The sequence below is a fragment of the Lipophrys pholis genome, assembly GCF_963383615.2.
Source record: "Lipophrys pholis genome assembly, chromosome: 21".
Classification (NCBI taxonomy): Eukaryota; Metazoa; Chordata; class Actinopteri; order Blenniiformes; family Blenniidae; genus Lipophrys; species Lipophrys pholis.
This window is the reverse complement of record NC_137649.1, coordinates 20,850,360-20,871,691: the sequence shown is the minus strand read 5'-3', so window position 1 is coordinate 20,871,691 and position 21,332 is coordinate 20,850,360. Positions and strand designations below refer to the sequence as shown.

The window sequence follows — 21,332 nt, the reverse complement described above, 5'->3', positions numbered from 1 at the left end:
CAGCTACTCAGTCAACACAAACACTGGCACGGCGACAGTCGTCTACCCGTCGGTCGCTCCGCACGATTCAGCTCACTTGCCAGGTTTCCATCACAGGGCGAATGCTGAGAGTGCATCAAAACTGTGGAATAGGCTACCGTGACAGTATCCTGGCTGTTGTTGTTTCCATTTGGGGCATGATGAGTACATTTGATATAGTATGGCCCCGTCCCAAAAAAAAAATAAAAAATCATCATTCCACCACACGACTCCACTGCTTGCTGGTGTAGCCCATGGTTATCTATCCACCTGCACCATCTCTACCTGACTTTCATCTCAATGCCTTTTCTCTCTCTTTCTTATTCATTCAAACACTCAAGCTTCTCTCCATCCCACCATCTGTCCAAAGATGTTCTGCTCTCAGTTCTCTTTCACTTTGTTCCTGCAATCAGTCGCTTTCTCCTCTGAATCAGGCCTCTTCAGCCGCAGCCGCACTGCCTCCATCATTTATCTGCCTCTTACTCAGCCGCCATTCAGTTTCACTACCTTTCTCAACGCCTTTTTCTCCCGACCGTCACGTTATTTCTGCCCCCATGCTCGCATGTTTCTCCTCTTGGATGAATTTCTTTTCCCTTCGCCCGCGTCCCTCCGTCTTCTCCAGCTCGCCTTCCGACTCTCCGCGAGACGCCACACGGAAAGCCAGGGAGTAAATTCATCATTTATCAGGTCGCTCTGAAATTTATGGCGCTGAAAGGACGAATTAGACAGGCGGCTTGTACGCTCGGCTTAGTCTGAGTTCTGAGAGCGACAAAGATTATGTCTTAGATAGGGCTAATCATGTTTGGCCCACGGGACGGGTGGGGAATTTCTCTCTCTCTCTCTCGCTCTCTCTCTCTCTCTCTCTCTCTCTCTCTCTCTCTCTCTCTCTCTCTCTCTCTCTCTCTCTGTTTTGTCTCTATTTGAAGACATCGACTAGCAGATACTTTGAAGCTGCTCACCGTGTCTGTATTGCTTTGTGCACCGGCGCGTGGATTAAAAAGACCTCGCGTGTGCGAGCGCATGTGCATCTGCAAATGAACACAAGGTCCCATCTTCGCGGTGACCGACCCCCCCTTTGCATCCACCGCCAATGACGGGCGGCGGCACGTGATGGACGCGCTCACCCCCGCAGCCAAACGCTAAGCAGTTAGGCCAATGGTCATTCATCTGACACAACGCCTGGACCTTGGCCAGCTCAAGGCGAAGTGTGACGCACAATCTCCGCCCCGGCTCGGTCTGGTAATTCTTTGATTCAAAGATTCCAACTCACACAAAAAAAAAAAAAGATCATGTAATCCAAAATCAAAGAGTGCAGGGATTCTGAGTGTTATATAAGGGAAATTGGAACCTTCTCACTAAACAAAGACAAGCCCCTGCAGTAATGTGGGCTGTCACAGAAGTACACAGAGATGCACGGCCATGATGAGTGGGGGAAAAAGGAGGAGGAACACGGATAAAGAGGTATTTGAGGACAAAAAAAAAAAAAAGACCGGGGATCTGAGAGGACACTGTTAGAAGGGGGAGAATAATTAGAGAAGAGAAGAGACAAAGCAGGTTACACACACACACACACACACACACACACACACACACACACACACACACACACACACACACACACACACACACACACACACACACACACACACACACACACACACACACACACACACACACCCACATGTAAGCCGTAGAAGCCTGTTGGAAATGCTCCTGTATAGGATCAGTGTCGGTACATTGTTGTATAGAAGAATAACACTCTGTAGCACGTAAGTCCTTTTCCCTTTTTATCAAGCACTAGAGTGCACGTCTTTACCGTTCTGGAGGCGTAACAGTGGTTTCCTATACTGACCGTATGTTGATATCTACTGGGCTATGTTCCCTGATTGGATTCACATGTCACGCCTTTTTTTTTTTTGCCAGCACAAAAAAGCAAAAGAAATATCATATATAATTTTTTCAAGTTTCCCGTCGTATTTTTGTACTTTCAGCTTTTGTTTCTGTCAGCTCTGGTAACACTGAACACAACGTAATGGCCGAGATGAGATAGGAGCGCTGCAACAACGAAGTCTGACGGCGCAACAAAACAAGCAGTTTGGATAATCAGGCGGCGTATAAATACACCGCCGGTGAGCAGCTTACAGAATCCCTTCAATTATTTCACCAGAAAAATTATGTTTCCCATCACTCTGCAGCTATTGTCAGAATTAGACTCGCTGCCGCTTTATTCCTTTCCCTGCAAAGTGACACGCCGGGGCCAGAATTCTGATGTTCTGTTTTTATCGGCTACACAAACACGATCTAACGCAGTCCAGCGCAGTGCATGAGCAGTGTGAGCGCCATGACCCGCCACCCGGCCCTCTTAGATGCAGGTCGGACTGGGACGGCTCGGCGGCAAACACTGGTCGGACAGTCGAATCAGCCGCTAACAAGTGCAGCACAAACGCCGACCCTCAGACCAACAAGGCTTCGCCTGAGAGCATCTTGTTCTCAATGACACTGTCAGAACGAGAACTGGCAGCGTGTCTGTTTACATTAAAGGAGCGGAAGAGCTGAAGAAGACCTTCAGAGGTACGATTGTAAAGTGGTTTTCTTGTGAAACGGTGAATCATTCAATCCAGCCTTTGGGTTTATTTATTTAAATATGTTGCTGCGCGCAAGATCGAGCTGTTAATGTTGAGTTGCTCATTCATTTAGAGACTGAAGAGTATATTTAAGTAGTAAAAGCTTATGTTCTGCTATTCATAATTTTACTAAAACTTGTGCTGCTCAAAACAGTTTGACTGCATTTACTGATTTGAAAAAAATGCCCCTAAGGTGAACAATAAAGAATGATTCGCTTTGTTCAGTTCAGTTTAAATCCTCCTAAAACGAGAGAAAATGTAAATTTTTACATTAGTTAATATGGCATGATTGTCACATGACGATGACAGAAAATAACACCTATACTACGCTTGTACCTCAGGCATTAGGCGGATTCTTGTTCGGATGGTTATTCTGGATGGCTGTAGAATTGATGAAACAGGTTTCAAGCGAACAGTTCAGGTGAGAACGTATCTTTTCTTTTGCATTTCAGAAAACTTTCTCGTTTACGGGGCTATGTCATGTGAACAGTGTTGAAAACGATGTAGTATTCATGTACTGGGAGTCATGACCCTTCGGAGGCTGACATTGGTATCGTAGAAGTATTTACTACAGCCGCAGAAATCCAGGAAATTAGAATTATATTTGATTTGACGGCTCTCTCGACTCAAGTGGCACGGAATGAAGCCTCTTTCAGGTACAAACGCTGGACACGATTCACACTCACTTTTCTCATCAGTGTACTTCAGTGGGTTTGTTTTTGTTTGTGGTGCTTCCTCTTCTTCTTTTTTTTTTTTTCAAACACTGCTCGTCAAACATTCCCCTGAACCTCGTCTTCACCCTCCAGCCAGAAACGTTATGTTGCTCAGAAGCATAGTGATCGCATCTCAAGTGATCATTTGATTGTGTTATTTCAACTCTATAGTTTTGAAAATATGCAAATTTCCATGTGAAATCACTAAATTGAAAACCGAACACACTCTTGGTGCCATAGGGAAACTCTGTTTGCGCAGCTGCTTAAATCTGAACTGGGATTTTGTGAAAATAGCCAGTTGCTTCTCATCCAGTGTGACTAATTTGAAGGTTTCTTTAAATGGATGTCTGATTGTGACGACCACTTTGTGCCCAGTCTTCCTTGTTTTAGCAAGATTGCTACTTTGGACTGCCAGATGGCTGTATTTACCAAGTGAACAAACGCCATTATAACTGTGAAAACTCATGTCCAAATCTATAACAATGCCAAAGTCGTTAATAAACCAGAAACAATAGAAAACAATAAAAAAACTAATAACGTCAATACTTGATTATTCAGTGAATATTCAAAAGCAAATCGTGGTGTAAAAAAAAACAAAAAAAGAAAACACTGTCTGCTGCTATTTGAAGTGAACCCTAATGTCCCGATGCTTTTCTGGACTGACTTTGTAAACACAGTTGTTGAGACGTCCAATTTACACGCCCTGGGCTATTTTGCAAGCGGCGCTGACTGACAAGCAAACCACCTACACCTTTGTCCTCACCTATTCCCTCCCAGGGAGAGAGGGCGGGCTCGGATCCGGTAACTGTTTATTGAACGGCCTGAGAGCCTTGTGGCAGCCGAAGCCTTCAAGTTAAAGCATCAGGAGTGCGAGAATGCAGTCGATGATTCTGCGCCCCAACGTGTAATTACTCACGAGATGACAACGCCTTTACAAGGTAGGGGAGGTTGGCGGGAAGGGAGAAAAAGAAAAAAAAAGAAAAAATCAATCATCGTTGAATTACTATCACTGAATGTCCTGCAAATTACCTGTGCAGAAGAGAAAAAGAAATTACCACTCATTCGATCCCCCCCCCGACCTCAACTCCATTTCAAGACAATGGCAGGAGGACAGAAACGGGAATAAACCTCTGTGGGATTGTTTGAAAGGGATTTGGAGGGAGAAAGCAGGTGTTGTTTCTGTTGTTGCATTCAAAAAGCTGCGAGGCAAAACCTAACAGCCATTTAGCTTTGATCTCTGAATGGATGCGGACTGCGGATCGCATGTATTTATACGAGCGGAGAGAAACAAAGACGGAAAGAACTGCAGAAGGTACTTTGAGATAATAATGAAGGGAGGAGGCGGCTAATTCCTCTTGCATAGTGAATGTGAGGCGTGAGTACGGCCACTGCTCAGAGTTATAGCAGTTCTCTTTTTAGTTATTAGTTGCTATCGGAGCTTTAGACATTGTACTCTTTACAGTTCCACCTATAGGCACTGGTTCCACATGGTTCTTATTGGCTTTGAAGAAGAACAACAAATAGACGCAAGAATAACTCAATACACCACCTAATGGAAGAAAATAGTATTACAAGATGGCAAGGACAGTGGTGCACTGCACTAGTAGGTATATTCTTGATTTGTGTCTTTTAAAGAAGTGCAGAAATCCATATACATTAACCAATCAAATCAGTAAATAAAGTGAGTGCGATTTCTCACATTGTAAACTGATAACCCGTATTTCATATTCATATACACACAGGACACTGTTTAAAGGTATAAGGACACATTTCCGTGATCAATCCACTCATTCATGCGAGTGTGAACGTGCGAGTGGGGGAAGATGTCACTCGTGCACACGTGACGGCGTTTCTCCGCATTTTGCGAAATGGCTGGGACGCAGTTATGAAACCCGTCTAACTTTATCAGGTCAAAGGGAAGCGAAAGACAGCCAACGGCAAAAGAAAGCCAGAGACAGAAGAGATTAGCGTCACCTGCGCTGGCATTGAACCAAACCAAAACAGCGCGTCAGGTCACACCAGGAGAGGATGCCACTCTGTCCCCGGCGAAGCCGGGCAGCACGCTGTAGGGCTGCTGAGACATAGGGCCGCCAAGTGAAAGGGATCAACTCCGATTTTGTTTGCCTCTTCCCATTAGGTAACAACTTTTACTTTTACTTTTTTTCAACATTATTAAAAAAAGAAAAAAAAAAAAAGAAAAATGCTTGTGATGCGCATTGCTTTCTTTGACGCATTTCAGATGACTCCAGCACGACATCCAGTAAACAAACGCCATCTAATATGCAACACTCTATCTATTATACATCTGTTTCTAAGGCACAATTTGCGTGAGAAATGAATAAAAGCTTCATATTATCTTCTGTCATCCGAACTTGTTGGCTCAGGTTGTTTCTCCGTGCGTCGGCTCTGTTTGACTAAGTGGAACTGAAGAGAGTCTAATAGGAAACGAGGAGACAAAGATGGCCTCTCCTAAGCCAGTTGACACGGAGACACAGATATCAAAGTTGAGGAGAACCGACTCAATTTAATGGACTGTTAAGTAGAGGCGGGAGTGGATTTTTCTCTCTCTCTCTCTCTCCTTCATTCCCTCTCTCATGCTCTCACCGTGCAAGCTGAGCTTCACATATCTGTTCCAAAAGAAGCGAGTGCCTGAGCCTCCAAATGGAGCGGGGGCCTCTGTTTGATGAACCTATTTGTATTCTGCTGCTGTGCTGCTGCTGCTGCTGACCTGGGGATGAGAGATACAGGCAAGGCACCAGCTTTATCTGGCCAACAGGCCACCCTTGGTTTCTCCCTCTATCCTCCCTCCGCTTTGGCCGCAGCCTGAAACACCTCTCGCTTCCGTTCTATCCCCTTTTTACGAAATGAGCCAGCAGATGTTGCGCTGTCAGCGCTCCAAGCGAGACAGAAGATCGGAGCGCAGTGTGACGGCGAGGAGGGACATGTGGTTGTTTTTGGTGGTTGGCCATATGACATTAGTGTGTGGCAGCGAATGCGACTGCTGGATGTGGTTAAGGAAGACGCGCTGGATTTTCTTTTCTTTTTTTCCATCAAAACAATTATATAACACTTGCATCACAGATCTAAATGAATTAGAACTTTCTGGCATTCAGAGTTAAATGTGATTATTGAGGAATGACAGAACTCACCAAGAGAATTCAAGCATTTCTACTTACTACACCAACAGAAACTTTGAAGAGTCTGCTCCCCCCCCGTCATGTTGCCGGGTCTGCTTTGGTCATGCTTCAACTGAACCGCCTCAGAGTTCATCTCAGTGAATGGCAGAATAGGGATACACCGATATCGGTACCTGTATCGGGTACAATTCTGCTTGGAGAACTCATACTCAATAAAGGTCCCTCAATTTAACCCGGTGAATATTATGTTATGTCATCCATCAGCATGCACGCTGAGTAGAGAGGCAATGTTTATTATTTGGAGATTCTTTACAGGAGTCATATTATGCAAAAATCAATTTCTAATGGTTTTCCAAATGTAATAATCATCCCCATACCTGGAATGACGCCCCAGAAGTGAAGAAAGTCTGTCCTCTTTCTCCTTGGCTTTTTTCCATTTTTAAAAAGTGTGTGCTCCAAGGAGTGAATCAGAAATCAAACCCTATACAGTGTCATCCGGGGTTTAGCCAATTCCAATCCTAATGGGCATGTGTGGGGGTGGAGCCAGTCCAGCTCACACAGACACAGCAGATTCTGAATGCAGCTCCCATGATCCAATATTGAAATGGCTGAAAATCAGCAGAAAGGCTGTGTAGTTGAGCAGGGGTTTGACTTAATGTGCCTTTTAGATGAGTTTGTCTCTGTTTACTGCCCTTGAGAAAGCAAAAAGTTGGTGTCCAGTGAATTAAGAGCTATACTTTACTTTCAATTGTTATTAAAGAAAAAAAATATATATACACAGGTGTAATAAAAGAGGCATTACCTGTTGGAAAGTGCTCATTCACTGGCCAGTTGTCCACCTGCAAAGTTGCGTTGCCGCCGTTCCTGGTGAACCGCACCAGATGGTATTTGCCATCGTTCACCGCCGTTGTTGTCTCCTTAACGCTGATGTCCACAGTCCCAATATTGAATGTCACACCTACTTTGCCTTGTTCCTGGAAGACACGAATTAAAAGAAGAAAAAGGACCATGTTAGGGGCTGATAAATGTGATGCAATGAGCGCCTGCCATAAAATGAGTGCAAACATATGAAATGGGCCACGACTGCCAGGGCGAGATGAATTTGAAAAATTTGGACCGCTGCTGCACAGAGACTCAACCTACTTGCATTGTTGTGCAGTTAATGAACTAATTATACAATAAACTAACTGTAAAAAGTTCAATAGAGCTACTTGGATGAATGCCCTCGGTCGGTGCTAATAGTGAACTACTCAGAGAACCTGAGGACGCTAGCGCGCTACGCTTCATTATACCACTGTAATGTGATGAAAATAGGTTGCCAGCAGAGATTGTAATGATGAGTAATGCTCCCCGCAGCCTGTCACCACAAAACTGGCAGGACGGACACCCTCTCCCTTTTCCCTTTCGCTGCGGTCCTTACAAACTGTACGGAACACCACATGCTTTGTTTAGCGCCTAATGCTAAACCAGTTAGACCATGTCCACAAATTGTGACGCCTCCGAATCATTTTCTGACTCCCCTCTCCCCTCGACCGCCGCTAATTTTCATGAGCTGCCAGCGTGTTTTATTGTGAGTGTTCGTGCATTCGGGGGCATGTAGGCGTTGCAAGCAAAAGGTTTTAGTGCGGAGGAAGAGCTTGAGTGAGTGGCGCTAAGGAAGGGCTGTGTTTTCTGTGTCATTTGCTTTAATCCCCCACAGGGAATCTCTCAGTGTAATTACCTTCTTTTAGAAGCCTCGAGCAGTGGGACCACTTCCCATCACACAACCAGAATTAGTGGGGAGTTGTGCGGGGTGGGAGTTGGGGCACGCGCAATCACGCATATTGCTAATTGATCAAGTGAGAAACCGTCTGTTGCGGTGCGGAACGGCAGAACGTCAGTGCTGAACTGAACAGTGCCTGTCAGCAGAAGTCGCTGAAGGATCGCCACGACTTGAAATGACACAACACTTAAACCCGCTGACCTCTATTTAATGTCACAGGCTCTTGAAACTTCAAAAGAGCGTTAATGAGGCCAGCCTGTGTCGAGCACAGTTTCCCCAGGTTTCACACCAAGCGTTATATTGTTTTCAGAATTTTTATCGTTGTTGTTAATGTATATTTATCATACTGCAGAAGGTTTTGTTGACATTCATTCCAGGCCAGGGGTGTCAAACACATTCTAGTTCAGGGGCCACATCCAGCCCAATTTCATCTTGAGCGTGCCGGATTGGTAAAATATTGCCATAAAAACCTTTAAATTTAAACTTGAGAGTTTTTTTCTTTATTGGCTCAACATAAAGCCAATTTTATTATAACCTTCTAGGGCAATTTACAATGAAATGTCCCAAAAGAACGTCTCCTATAGCTCCTATAAACTCAACCTGACAGCACTGAGGCTAATGCTAGTTTGCTAGCTTTCATGGCAGCATCACCAATATCTCAGGTCAGGTCTCAATGTTATGTTGTGTCTGCTAATTTAGGAAAATTTGTTATAAAATTGATGTTTTCTTGGACATTCTAACCATTCTCCTTGTGGTTCGTTGGGCCAGATCGGAGCCTCTTGCAGGCCAGTTTTGTCTCGCAGGCCTTATGTTTGACACCCGTGTTGTAGGTCTTTTATTTCTTTTTTTTTCCTTGTACAGCACTTGGAGTTGCATTTTTAGCTTGAAAGCCTCTTCCTCTTCTTCTTCTAACAAATCATTGCAGCGTGCTGCAGTCAGTAAGTGGGGTGAGTGTCATCCTTTTCCTGGCAGGTTTTTACTCTCCGTCATCAGACTTTTGCTGAAGCAGTCTGTTTTTATCAAAATACATATAAGATCAATATGGACAAGATATTAAGTTTCAAACCAGGTTCGTTCCGGTTTTTAGATTTTTAAATAGAGCACCAAGAAAACCTTGAAATAAAGCAGGCAACTTTTTATTCCTCTATTTTAGGATGCCATTTTCATTGTTTGGCATTTTTAAAGCGTATGGGGGTTTCATATCTATATATATTTATGTTTATGTTCTCATTCTCAGGTACAGTGCATTCTCATGAGGTCCACTTTTTTAAAAAGTTCCAGAAGTTTGCAGTAAAAACTGAAACCCTGCAGCAGCCGGGCATACTGAAAGTCTCCTTAATGACTTAATACCTGCACTGTCTTCAATGGGTGGCTCATGCTTCCAGTTAAAACAATCTTTGTCTCTTCATAAAAAGAGATTCGGAGTAGTATCACGGCGTGCTCATAATGCAAGCGTCTGTCTTCTGTAGAAGTCTCCAGCTCGGCTAATAATGGAAGAAGAATGTCACCCCAGACATGAAAAAGCCATCTCCTAAAAGCTGAGGTAGTAGTGCTCAGAGGAGTCAGAATATCTGAATGCGCACTTAACGTCTCTGTCAGCCTGTAAACGGCCTCTTAATTTAAGTAGTTGTCATTAAAAACTTGGAGCAGCAGACAAATTTGTGCGGTGTGCGGCGGGGGGAGGGACGGAGGGGGCGGGGGGGGTTACACGCCGACTCATCCGCCAGCAAATACACATAATCCACACACCCGGAGAAGATAAGCACACACGGGAATATGTTGATGATTTAATGTGACAAGGTGATGCTCATTGTGTGTGTTGTACCGTGATGAAGGAAAAAAAAACAAAAAAGAAAAGAAAACCTAGTGGAGCATCCCGGCTTTCCTGACTAATGACAGGACCTTTTGCTGGTATGAAAAAAACAACACATGTTTGATGGTGGGAGTGCACACAAAGCACAGACACAGTGACCTTCAGAGGCTCTGGCAACCCCGGCTCTCCTGTGTGGTAGCATCAAAGCCACATCAGCAGCCCACTAATACCTACAAACAAAGACAGACCCCCCCCCCCCCCCCCCCCCCCCCCCCACCCCTGGAACAAACAAACAGCGAAACACAACAATGGCACACCTTTTGCAACTGTTGCTGGATCCCCCGCAGGCGGGACAGAGAAGGAACTATGTGTATTAGCATTTCTTTCTCTCTCTTTTTTTTTCCACTTTTATTTTTTTTGCTTCCGTCCGGCCGCCTTCCAGCCTCTGCCGCCGCCACCCACACACCTGCCTCCCCGCTCGCCCGCCCGCCCGCCCACCTCCGCGCTGCAGCAATCTTTGATTGACAGATCCAATTACGTTTTTTATTGGCCTGTCGCTCGCGAGGCGGGAAGGCACTTCATTGTCTCGCGAGCAAAAGGGGGAAAAAAAAAAAAAAAAAGGCTATTGTTCTTTTAGCAGAAAAGATGATGGCCACTGTTCTAGGTGTAAGCAAATGATGCGCAAAATAATAAATAACAAAAAAAATCACTTCCATCCTCGCATGCATGTCACTCGAGCGCACAGACACACACGATCATGAAGTGCAACCTTGCACCAAGGGGGATTGTTTTCTTGAGCGTCACGATGCTGAACATACAAATGAGTGAAACGTACAATCAGTTGCCCTCGCTAAATTTTAAATGCAGACACTCATACTATGACATTACAGCACGGAAAGCGATAATTTGCTGGTGGGGATGCACTAAAGCCCTTTAATGCTCCACGACGCCCTCACACTCTTCACTTAATGCCAATCACAAGCCCAACAAAGCTACGGGAGCAGAACAAGATTCGGCAGTTTGTTTGCGTGTCATTCAAGTGTACAGTATGTGTGGGCATGTTGTGCTCGCGCTCCGTGTAACTAAGACCTGAATGTAAATTCCAGCGAGCACTGCGTCCCCTTCCTCCTTCCTCCCCCTCCCTCCCTCCTCGGTGAGCTCTCGCCCGAGCGCCTGGCACGAGGAGCGCCGGCGTTCCCACGTGTCCCGGCACACACTGACATCAGTAATCAGGCCCCGCCGCAATCCAATTCAAGGGCCGATCAATGCCTCCAACACATGCAGCGCCCCGGGCGGAGTGAACAGACAGAGAATCACTCAAAGCAGCGGTGGGCGATCCTGCAGACAGCCATGGCTGGTCCTTAGCAGACGGCTGCAGCATCGGGCGCTCACAATAGACCCCCATCCCCGGCTCGCTGAATGGCCATTCTGTTAAGCCACAGGCCCTACACAGATAAATACATCTGACAGCCATTTTATGGAGGTGAGATAGCTAGAATAAGCACGTTTAGCTCTGCTGGGGAGGAGGGGTGAAAAAAAAGCTGACAAAAACGATAGGGGAGATGGAGAGAGAAATGGATGAATATATGCCGCTATACGGCCGATATCTCCTGTAAGAGGATATGCATTGAAAGCATTTTAAGGTCAGAGAATGTAATTAAAGGAGTTTATTTCCCCCCCACAAAAGGTATTACATTGCAATCAAACCTCGATTGAAATCTGGTATGGGCAAGGAGTAGTTGTAGTGAGATGACTCCAGTGGATCTATATTAAGGCTCAGTTGGGAGGGAGGAAGATCTGATATCAGGAATGTGAACATGTCCCCGGGTGGGAGTTTGGGTTTCATATCCCCCCTTTCATCTGACATCAGCGCTCAAGTTAGCTTTTGCGGTCGGGGGCCATCAAAACTGGATGGTGGAAGGGGCTGAAGTCGAATCGATAGCGTGGAGGAGCCGGGACGATGCCGGATTGATGCACCTGGCCTTCACCGTGCCAAAGCCATTTATCGTCAGTAATTGACAGAGATAACTCAGAGACAGTGCAGTGATTTGTAGCCGTCTGTTCTTGTGCGCGTCAAACTCCGGAGAGGCGGAAATTTGCTAAAGGGTAGGATATGAGAGGTTGTTAAGGATACCTTTCTGTGTGCTGCCCTTTAGTGGGTGTCCTCCCCTCATGTACACAGTGCACCGACAACTCAAGAGGCCCCGGGCTCAGCGGGAGCAACGCAGGATTCTTCTCGTTTTAAAGCAATACTTTCGGTCAAAGTGAGAGCTGTAATCACAGAGAGGGCGTCAGGATTTCCCCTGACGGTTAAGACCGTGAAAACGCGAGGCCTCGTTGGCGGACATGCTGCGCATGCACACCACGGCTGTAGTAAATGCACAAGTAGATGGACAATAACAACAACATGATGTCATGACTCCAAGTCCATATTCTCCTGGGACTTGGAAGTTTTATAGTTGAGAGACTCCCGGAATAGCAACAGTCTGTCCGTGCGAATGGATTAGAGGGCACGGGGAGAAAATGCAAACTCCAAACAGACAGATCCAAGCGGTGAAGACGTGAGGTAAAAATAAAGCTCATTCATCAAAGCTTATGGGAGCAATGAAATCCTGAAATCCAAAACTAAAAACAGACGTCGCTTCTCTCATCCCTCCACCACCACTGCCCCAAATATCCTTTATTTAAAGTCTGTTGAAATATAACATTCCCATATTGGTAGAAATAGTTATAACCCCCCCCCCCCCCCCCCCCCCCCCCCTTAAATAGGAAACGATTACAACGTGACCTTCTTTTAGAAAATTTGCACCTTCATTATGAGTCATTGCGCTCAAGGCCGACTACTACAGACGTGGTTACAGAAGCAGAAACGCTTTCAATCTGAGGTGATTTGGAAATTGTTGACCATTTAAAAAGGCGATTTGCTTTAGTAAACTTTGATTTGTAGTGTTTGCAGCCTTGATTGAACACTGTAAAAAAAAAAAAAAAAAAAAACACTTCAGGCCAGCTGAAAAGCACGTATCCTGTTCCTGTCACTCTGAATAATCCAGAACACAATGTCTGGAAATTCAATGGAAGATATTTTCTTCCGGCTTTTTTTATTTTATTTTATGGAATAAAAACATTCTTTGAAAAAACGGGTACAGCTTGTTCTGTTTTCCATAAACTGTAACAAGCCGACAAGACTGCAAAGAAAAGCAAATTTCAGAGGAAAATATCTCATAATGTGGCAAACAGTGAACTTGTCCTTTTCAATTTGGAAAATAAAGTAGCTTTTTTTTTTTTTAAGGTTTAATCAAACCAGTAAAACTCACAGATAATGGATCGGTGCTCCATGAAAGGCGCTTGAAGCATCGAATGTGATGTGTGAAAGGAGGATGCGGCGGCGGCAGCTCATGGCGGCGATGCATATGTAGCACCGCTGACAGACAAAGAGCATAAAAAGCCACTCACTTTGTAAAAATACATCCGACGGCCAGACTGAATAAAACACAGCAGACACGGTTTTAAGAGCCACATCCGTGGGGCTTCTCCCTTTTGTACCGCCACCGTCTTAATGCACTATTCAAGTCAACATTCCTGTGCTAACTGTGAAATTTCATCAATCTTTAATTGGCTCAAATGTTCATTCAGATGTTCATAATCAGGCGGCGAGCTGTTGTGAGAGGCGACGCGGGGGATCCGAGGCGCAGAGGCCTGGGTGCCTTCTGAAATATTGATCGCACCTAAAAGAACCCAGAGGTCTAACACAGACTGTGTTTCACACCTGAGAGAGCCACGAACGGCTTCATCAAACGGACAGGAACAAAATGGCTCCCCCCCACCACCCCCTCGCTTTACTTAGGAGCCGCTGTAATTTCCAGGGTGATACCACTGAGTCCATTAGCCAGTTGGTTAATGCCCAGGAGTGCCAGCCAGCGTTAGGAGGAAGACTCATTGCATTTTTAATATAAAACACAAGCAGCCGTGTGGATGGGTGAAGGCACTGGCTCCGACTCCTGCGTTTTTTGAGCTCAATGTCAAACTCCGGAGCCGCGCTCTTTGATCCTACGCCGCAGAATATGAATCGCGCAGGGTCAGCCTTATCAATTATTTATGCCCACTCTTTCTCTATTTCCTGTTTGTCCGCTCTTGTGGCTGTAACTTGCCCTGACACTAATGGCGGACGGCCTGGTGAAAACATTCATCAATGTTACCGCAGAGTCCTCTCCGGCTCCGTACTATCGCTTTCAGCCTTTTGGAACTTCGAGTACTGACGGTGCACTGATCCTAATCATGGCCGCCGCACTTTACTGCTAGTGTCCGGGGCCGCATTGTCTCCGGAAAGTGGGCTGCCCCTGAAAGAACCTTTGGTTTCGGCATCTCAAACCGCCGGTGGATCCGTAGCTTATTTTCAAGCACGCCAGGATAACGTTGATGTATTTTCAGCATTTTCTTTCTTCCATCAGACCACAAGGACCGTGAGTGCTGCCGCCTGAGCCTGATTGTCCTTGGCTGTGTGTGCATCTTTTAACATTGCACCACTGCACAGCATTTTATCATATAGCCTGTATAACCCCAAATCCAGAAAAAAACAAAAACGTAGGGATATGGAAAATGTGAGTTGAAGCAGAAGTCAGTGTTGCAGAAACCTTTTAAATTCTCAAAGAAATACGAAAGTAACAGTGTGAATAATTGAATCGTATAAATGTCCAGTTTACACAACGTTTTCTGTGAAAATACATCGTTTTAGTGTTTTCATTTCAGGAACTTCATTTCTGCGAAGCCTGCCAGGCCACAAGTTGGTGCTGAGAGTTATTGTAATGAAAGCAAACCCACAATCATGTACAGAACAATACCTTATAAATATCTTTATCGACTTGTGCAAGTGCAGAAGAAGTATTTACTACGGCCGTGGTGCCCATGAGCAGTAAGAAGAGTTTCAGAATAGCTAAATTTTTTCTCGTTTCCGCAAAGACGGAGTCGGAGTGTTTTTAAAAAGTTGTCTTTTCAGTGGCCTCTGAAAGGATGACCTCTCCAGGATGTATCTATTTTATGCACAAATAAATAAAATAAGTCGACACATAAGTCAGCTGGGATCGGCTCCACCCATCCCTGAACGTGGAGTGGAGAGGTTTTATACTGAAACTTCTTTTCCATTGATATGACTCAAAACTATGAACTAAACCAGGTTCAAATATATGTAAATACGATGGAAATGCGCTCACCTTCTCCATGTCTGAGCTCATTTACAATGGACTGAGATGAATGAGAAAACATTGGGATGAATCAACATTTTGAACTCTTATTAAACCTGTGGTTTCTGTGTCCTCAAGTCCAAAGCTGGCGACTTGTTATGCGTGCACTGCCCAGAGGTATAGCTATAGGTTCCATGAATTGCAGGGTGATGAAAGGCTTTTTTGTGTGTGTGTGTGTGTGTGTGTCATGTACTGCAGCAGCATGACTCTGTAGCAGAAGAGCCCAGTGACTAAACAGCCCTGAAACCAATGATATAGCTTATATCTACAGCACCGTTTACACAGCGGTGTTTTCAAGTGAAAATCCGAATCTTTTGCTGCGTTTTAAGTGTCTGTTTACAAGACATTGGTGCTTGGAGCCACAGTGTCGTTTCGTTCTTTTTTTTTTTTTTATTCAAACACTTCAAACTCCCTCTTTGTGGAAACGGGGGAAAGTGTAACTTTCTGGAAACAAAATCCCCACCAAAAAAGGTTCTGAATCAAATTACAGATCCCCTCACTGTGAGGCGAGAGAGCTCACCCCTACTCACTGTACGGCCACAATCACAAACTGTCCTCTGACAATGGTGCACATTAAACTGCTTTCTGGCTTCCTGCAAAATATTTGCATCTTTTATTGATATTATTTAATTTCCCAAACTGAATTGTTTTGTTGATCGCAATGTCAGTATGTGATAATTTGTTATTAAATCTTATTCAAAGCCCATTTATAAATATCATATACAAAAGTTGTTTTGGTACCATTTTCTGTGAATGAAGGATTTAAATGATTCAAACACTGTCATTAGCTTGAGACAATTTATCCTCAAGTCATGACAGACGTTAAATATCTGCGTGAAACTTAAAACTCCAGATTTAACTGGTGGATAATTTAGAAAATCAGTTCGATTTTCATCACTGCGTTGCCACAACTGTTCATCCGCTTCACATTGCGTTGAGATTAATGTGTTGTTCACTTTTAAAACAGCATGAGGGGTGAAAAAAGAAGAAAAAGAAGAAGCGGAAAAACAAAAACAAAAGCAGCATGTATGGAATATGTCTCTCATATAATTACCGATTCTATTAAAATGTATGAGCATGGATCCCTTTCTAACCGCACTAATCTATTAGAGGCTGCCGACGGAGAAATCATCATTCACAGGGAGCGCATCCATTCACAAGGTGCTGTCCCACCTCTGTTTATAGTCAGGTTACGACACAGCTGAAGTAATTATAATGCATGCTGCATAATTCCAAGCTTGCTAAAACGCGGAGCAAAAAAAAACAAAAAACGAAACATGATTTTTCACCTGTCTTAACTCACCATCACAATAGGGTGCATGAATACGCTCAGATAACACGTAATCAAACCATATGCATGAATAAAAGAGTTCTCACTTTGCATAAACACACACACATAAATACACCGTCCTCACGCTGCCACTGATTGTATTAATATTCTGCTTGGACTGATGTTTTGCGGCAGCTGTTTAGAAAGTGCCCGGCATAAATCTTCAGTTTGATTGCATTTACTCACTTTCAAAGTATTTGTGAACCAGCGTTCACCAGTGTTTGTGTGACCCCACACTGTGTCTCAGTGGACCACGTGGTCCCAGTGCACCAGGAGGCTTATTTAAAAAAAAAAAAAAAAGACCAATGAATGAGATTTTTTTTTTTATTGCTCGATGGAATAATATGCTGTGAAAGTCCATTAGGGAGTAGGCTAATGAAATTGAAACAGCTTGGTGATCAAATTAGAATCTGTTCGGCACATATTTAATTTAATGTGCTGCTGAATTTGAGCACTTTCGATTTGGTAGCCCCCCCCCCCCCCCCCCAACAGAATGGAAGCGGTGCACCATAAATCTAGCAGCCACACAATCCATCCCACATCTTGAAACTTTGTTCTCACAAAAAAACATGTTCCGAACCCGAGTGTTTCAGTGGGAACAAATAGATACGAGTAAAGATGCAGCAGACTACAACAACATTTAAAATCACTTTATCTTTGACCTTTGCCCACAGACAATACCCTGAGTCACAATCACACGCATCACCGCAGCTGCGTAGGTTAAAGAGTCACGGGTTGAAATTATTTGAATAGACACACAAAAGATCTGGGCTTTGTTTGAAGAGCTGCTGTCTGCATTTTGCACGCTCTCTCTGCCATGTCTGGGGTAATATGCAAAAACAAAAAAAACTAAAAACAAAAAGCTGCTCTGTGGGGAGAGAGATCGACAGCGACGAGCTATTTCAGATAGCTGCACATCGTCCCAATTACTGGAGTGGATGGCAATTATTGGAGCAAGAGAGCAAATTTCTAAAATGGGGGAAAGGTGGGGGAAAGGAGTGGGGTGGGGGGGTGGACAAAGTTGCCCTCGTGTATTGTGCGTGGTAGCTGTAGACTCGACTTGGCCCGCAGTTCACTGAGTGTACACTGTCAAAGAGACGAGGAAAGAGCGACAGCTTTGCATCCATCTGCTTATTTAAACATACTATTCTGGGCACGCACTTACAGGCGCAAACAGACCGATGAGTGTAAACACACAAATGTGCACGTGAACACACACACACGCACACACACACACACACACACACAGGGAGATGCATATGGTTGCTTTTCTTTTATAAAAAAAATCAATAAAAAAATAACTTGTGACAGCCTGTATTTATGCACGCTGCATCACCATTAGGCCCTGTGTCCACAACGTTTCAGGTAGAAATGCATCATTTTGCGTTTTTTTGTTGCAGAAACGTTTTACCTTCACTCTGCCATGTTTTGGAAATGATGTCTGTTTCCACGGCAACAGCAACAACGTAAAAGACAATATAGGGCCGCGATGAGGTGCTGTTGGTTGGTTTTGTAATGAAAATTACACACGCATGCAGAGAACAATAGGCTATGAACGTCAGCAACGACGAGTACACAGATATTCGCATGGACAGACGACCAGAGTTGGATTCCGAGTCCCAGGGGGACATGGAACTGGGAGTCATGTTGTTGTTGTTCATCAACTCGCTCATGTGTAGAAGAACTATTTACAGCATTTGCAGCAGCGTTTCCGAAAAGCTGCATTTTGCTCCCATTTCCACGGAGACGGCGTCGGAGCCTTTTCGAAAAGTTCCACCTTGGCATCCTTTTTTCCCAAAAAGTTGCATTTTCAGTGGCTCCGACCACCGTTGTCATGGAAACGGACACCCAGAATGCAACAAATGTTTTTGCATTTTCACTTCACTGGAATCTACAGACTGTGGAGGGGTGAAGTTCAGACAATCAGAGAAGGAGCGCTTGTTTCTGAGTCACAGGAGATGATGAGGAAAATAGTGAAATAAATCCATTAGATTCGAACCTCCTCGGCGGTCGGGTGTGGAGTGTGCGGTTGCCAACACCGACATCAAAGTCTGTAATCACCACGGCCATGTTATTTTCAGCGGAGGGGTCGGTGATCTGTTGCCAGGGGTAACCGGCCTGGGATCAAGCGTCTCCCTTCCACCTCGCCCGCTGAGGTGGGAGGGAGATGAGGCGAGAGAGGGGGACGGGTCAGAAAACGGCGGCGGAGAAGGAGAACGGTGGATGGAGATGGAGCGACGCAAGCAGGGATGATTAACTGGGTGTGAGATGCCTAATGCATTCTATTCTCAACCACCTGCCGTTCACTTTTCAATTCATTTTATTTTGATTTGAAAATTTATTTACCTCCAAATCCACCAAGTCTCTGGGTGATAATATCAATTCGCGGGGTGAACCCCGTCTCCCACTAAGCGCCGATTGCCGCCGTTTAAATTCACGCCATTTGCGGCGTAATTGTTTCAACGTGGAGAGATTATGATTCACTCAGAAGATGAGGTGCAACTCCAGTTGCTTGAAACGCTGTTTGTAATGGAGATAAATTAGAGGCTCAATACGTGTGCAACCTGCAGGCGCGGGGCCGATCGCGTCCACGGCAGCTGGTTATCATCTGTCAGTGACAACCAGGCCTCTGGAGATAAACCCACCGTGCCTCCTCAGCTACGCTATTTCCAGCCACAGAGGCCCAATCGGAGGGATGAATGGATCCATTCATTTCTCACTCAAAAGCCGATCCCCAACAAAACAAACTCGATGTGGACCTTATTGTGAATCAACACTGATTACACTGAAATTCATTTCTCTAAGAATCCAGTGAGGGGGGATCTAATAACAAGGATGAAGGATGGTATTCGAAGTGTGTTTTCATTCGGGAACGACCCCCGACTAAATACCTTTGGAAATACGATGTTTCTCAAGTAGCTGGTTCGGTAGGGTTTGCGGCTATCGACATATTTAGGAGTTAAACCTATTCAATTATACGTGAACTCATTTCACTAATCCCATGTAAAGTTAAAACCTGATCTACAATACCTCCACAGCAGAACTATAAATTATCAAGGCTCCACTTAAAAAAAAACGTTAAAAAGCGATGTCTGTTTACATGGAAACGGCAGAAAGTTTTAGGGGAAAAAAGAAAATCAGTAATCTGATTGTAGATCCTGCTGAGTGGTGCATCTATGGGTTTTTGAAAAAGCGTGTGCACAATGACTGGAAAATAAGCAGGTATACCACCACTGGTTAAACGTAATTCTGTCTTGGCAAATACTGAACTGGAAGTACTCATGCAACATTGGTGCAACTTGAATTCTGGTGCATTTACAAGTAACTTATATATATATATATATATATATACATATATATGCCCAGGATTAGTATGTACTTTTATGTTCCATTAAAGTCTTGATAGCAACCAGTGCGGTGCTCTGACCTGAAGCCATCAGCGCCGCGACCCCGCTCAGATCAGATTTAATGTACACAGTGGAGCGGCCCGAACGCAGCGGCAGCAGAGCGAGGCCTCTCCTGTGGAGACGGTTCAGGAGCCACACACTGGGCAACATATGCCGTCTCCGTGTGCTCGACTGTCACATCAGCTTGAGACCAGTCTGCAGGCCAAGTTTCACTTAGCATTCCTTCATTTCTAATTCATGACCACATCCGGTGAGTCGGGCCCGTGTTAAATCAACCAGAACTTCACAAAACTCCCCGAAACGCATAAAAAAGATGATGTGCGCTGATGATTGATTAAAATCGGGTTTTTTTCATGCCACTGCTTGCCCAATTGCTAGTCTATAATTGACATTATTGAGGTACACTGGGTTTAACCTAGCAGGGAATGGAGAGGGGCATTTTGTAATTTAGATAACATGATGATTGTTTGGTTTTTTTTTTTTTGTGTGTGTGTTTTTTTTTTTAAGATAAGTCAAGCTATCAACCCACCCGCTGTCAAGCAGCATGGCCGATCTCAGCAGCTGTCTTAATGTGTCAGCGCCATTTGGAGTTACTTCTTCCAGAAAAAGAGAGGTGGTGTGATAAACCGTGAGAGCCAACAACCAACAAAGCGAAAGACGCCGCGTTCAGGAACGGGAGATGTGGAGAAGGAGAAACGGGGGAAGCGGTGAAATGGAGACGTGACCAGCCAGCACCTAAAATGGCTGAATAAACAGGAGGAAATCTAGGTCGGTCTGTCTCTCCCACTTCAAGGAACGTAGAGGGAAGTGCCCTACATCGGGAACGCTTTGGACACTTTCAGGCCGCGCCGTCGTCAGGCCCCTTTTCTCCAGACTGGAATTGACGCGAAATGATGAACTACAACATTGCAGTACATTTGCATTCATTTCTTCCTACATCCTCGGCATGCTTGGTCGTCCCTTGTCAATTATTCTCCTTAATTATTTTTTTTCCTCACTGTATCCCCCCCAAAAAAAAAGAAAAGCATTATTTTTCATGAAATTAATTGGCCCAAAAGTAATAAAGCACCAGTCATCTTTTAAAGGCAATTTTCTTTCCCATAATATGAAACTGCTAAAAGATAAGTGCATATCAAAGGCTCAGCAGATAGCGTTCACTGCGGCTCTCCCCTCTCACAATTAGCGGGGCTGCCTGCAGAGAGGAGGCATGAAATCTAGGTGATTGGAATGCAAGGAGGTGCCAATGTAATTCGCTGAAAACGCCATTAACGTTAATCAGGTCTCCAAATGA

At 44.6% G+C, this 21,332-nt stretch overlaps 1 protein-coding gene across 8 annotated transcripts in view; it reads right to left on the bottom strand.

Moving 5' to 3' along the window:
* nrxn3b (neurexin 3b) overlaps nucleotides 1-21,332 on the bottom strand; it is a 344,889-nt gene that overhangs the window by 39,016 nt on the left and 284,541 nt on the right. For all 8 annotated transcript variants that reach the window (XM_080490434.1, XM_080490435.1, XM_080490438.1 and 5 more), the window contains one exon: nucleotides 7,295-7,466. In XM_080490434.1, the coding sequence (XP_080346560.1) occupies nucleotides 7,295-7,466 (172 nt within the window). The remainder of the gene's footprint in view (nucleotides 1-7,294; nucleotides 7,467-21,332) is intronic.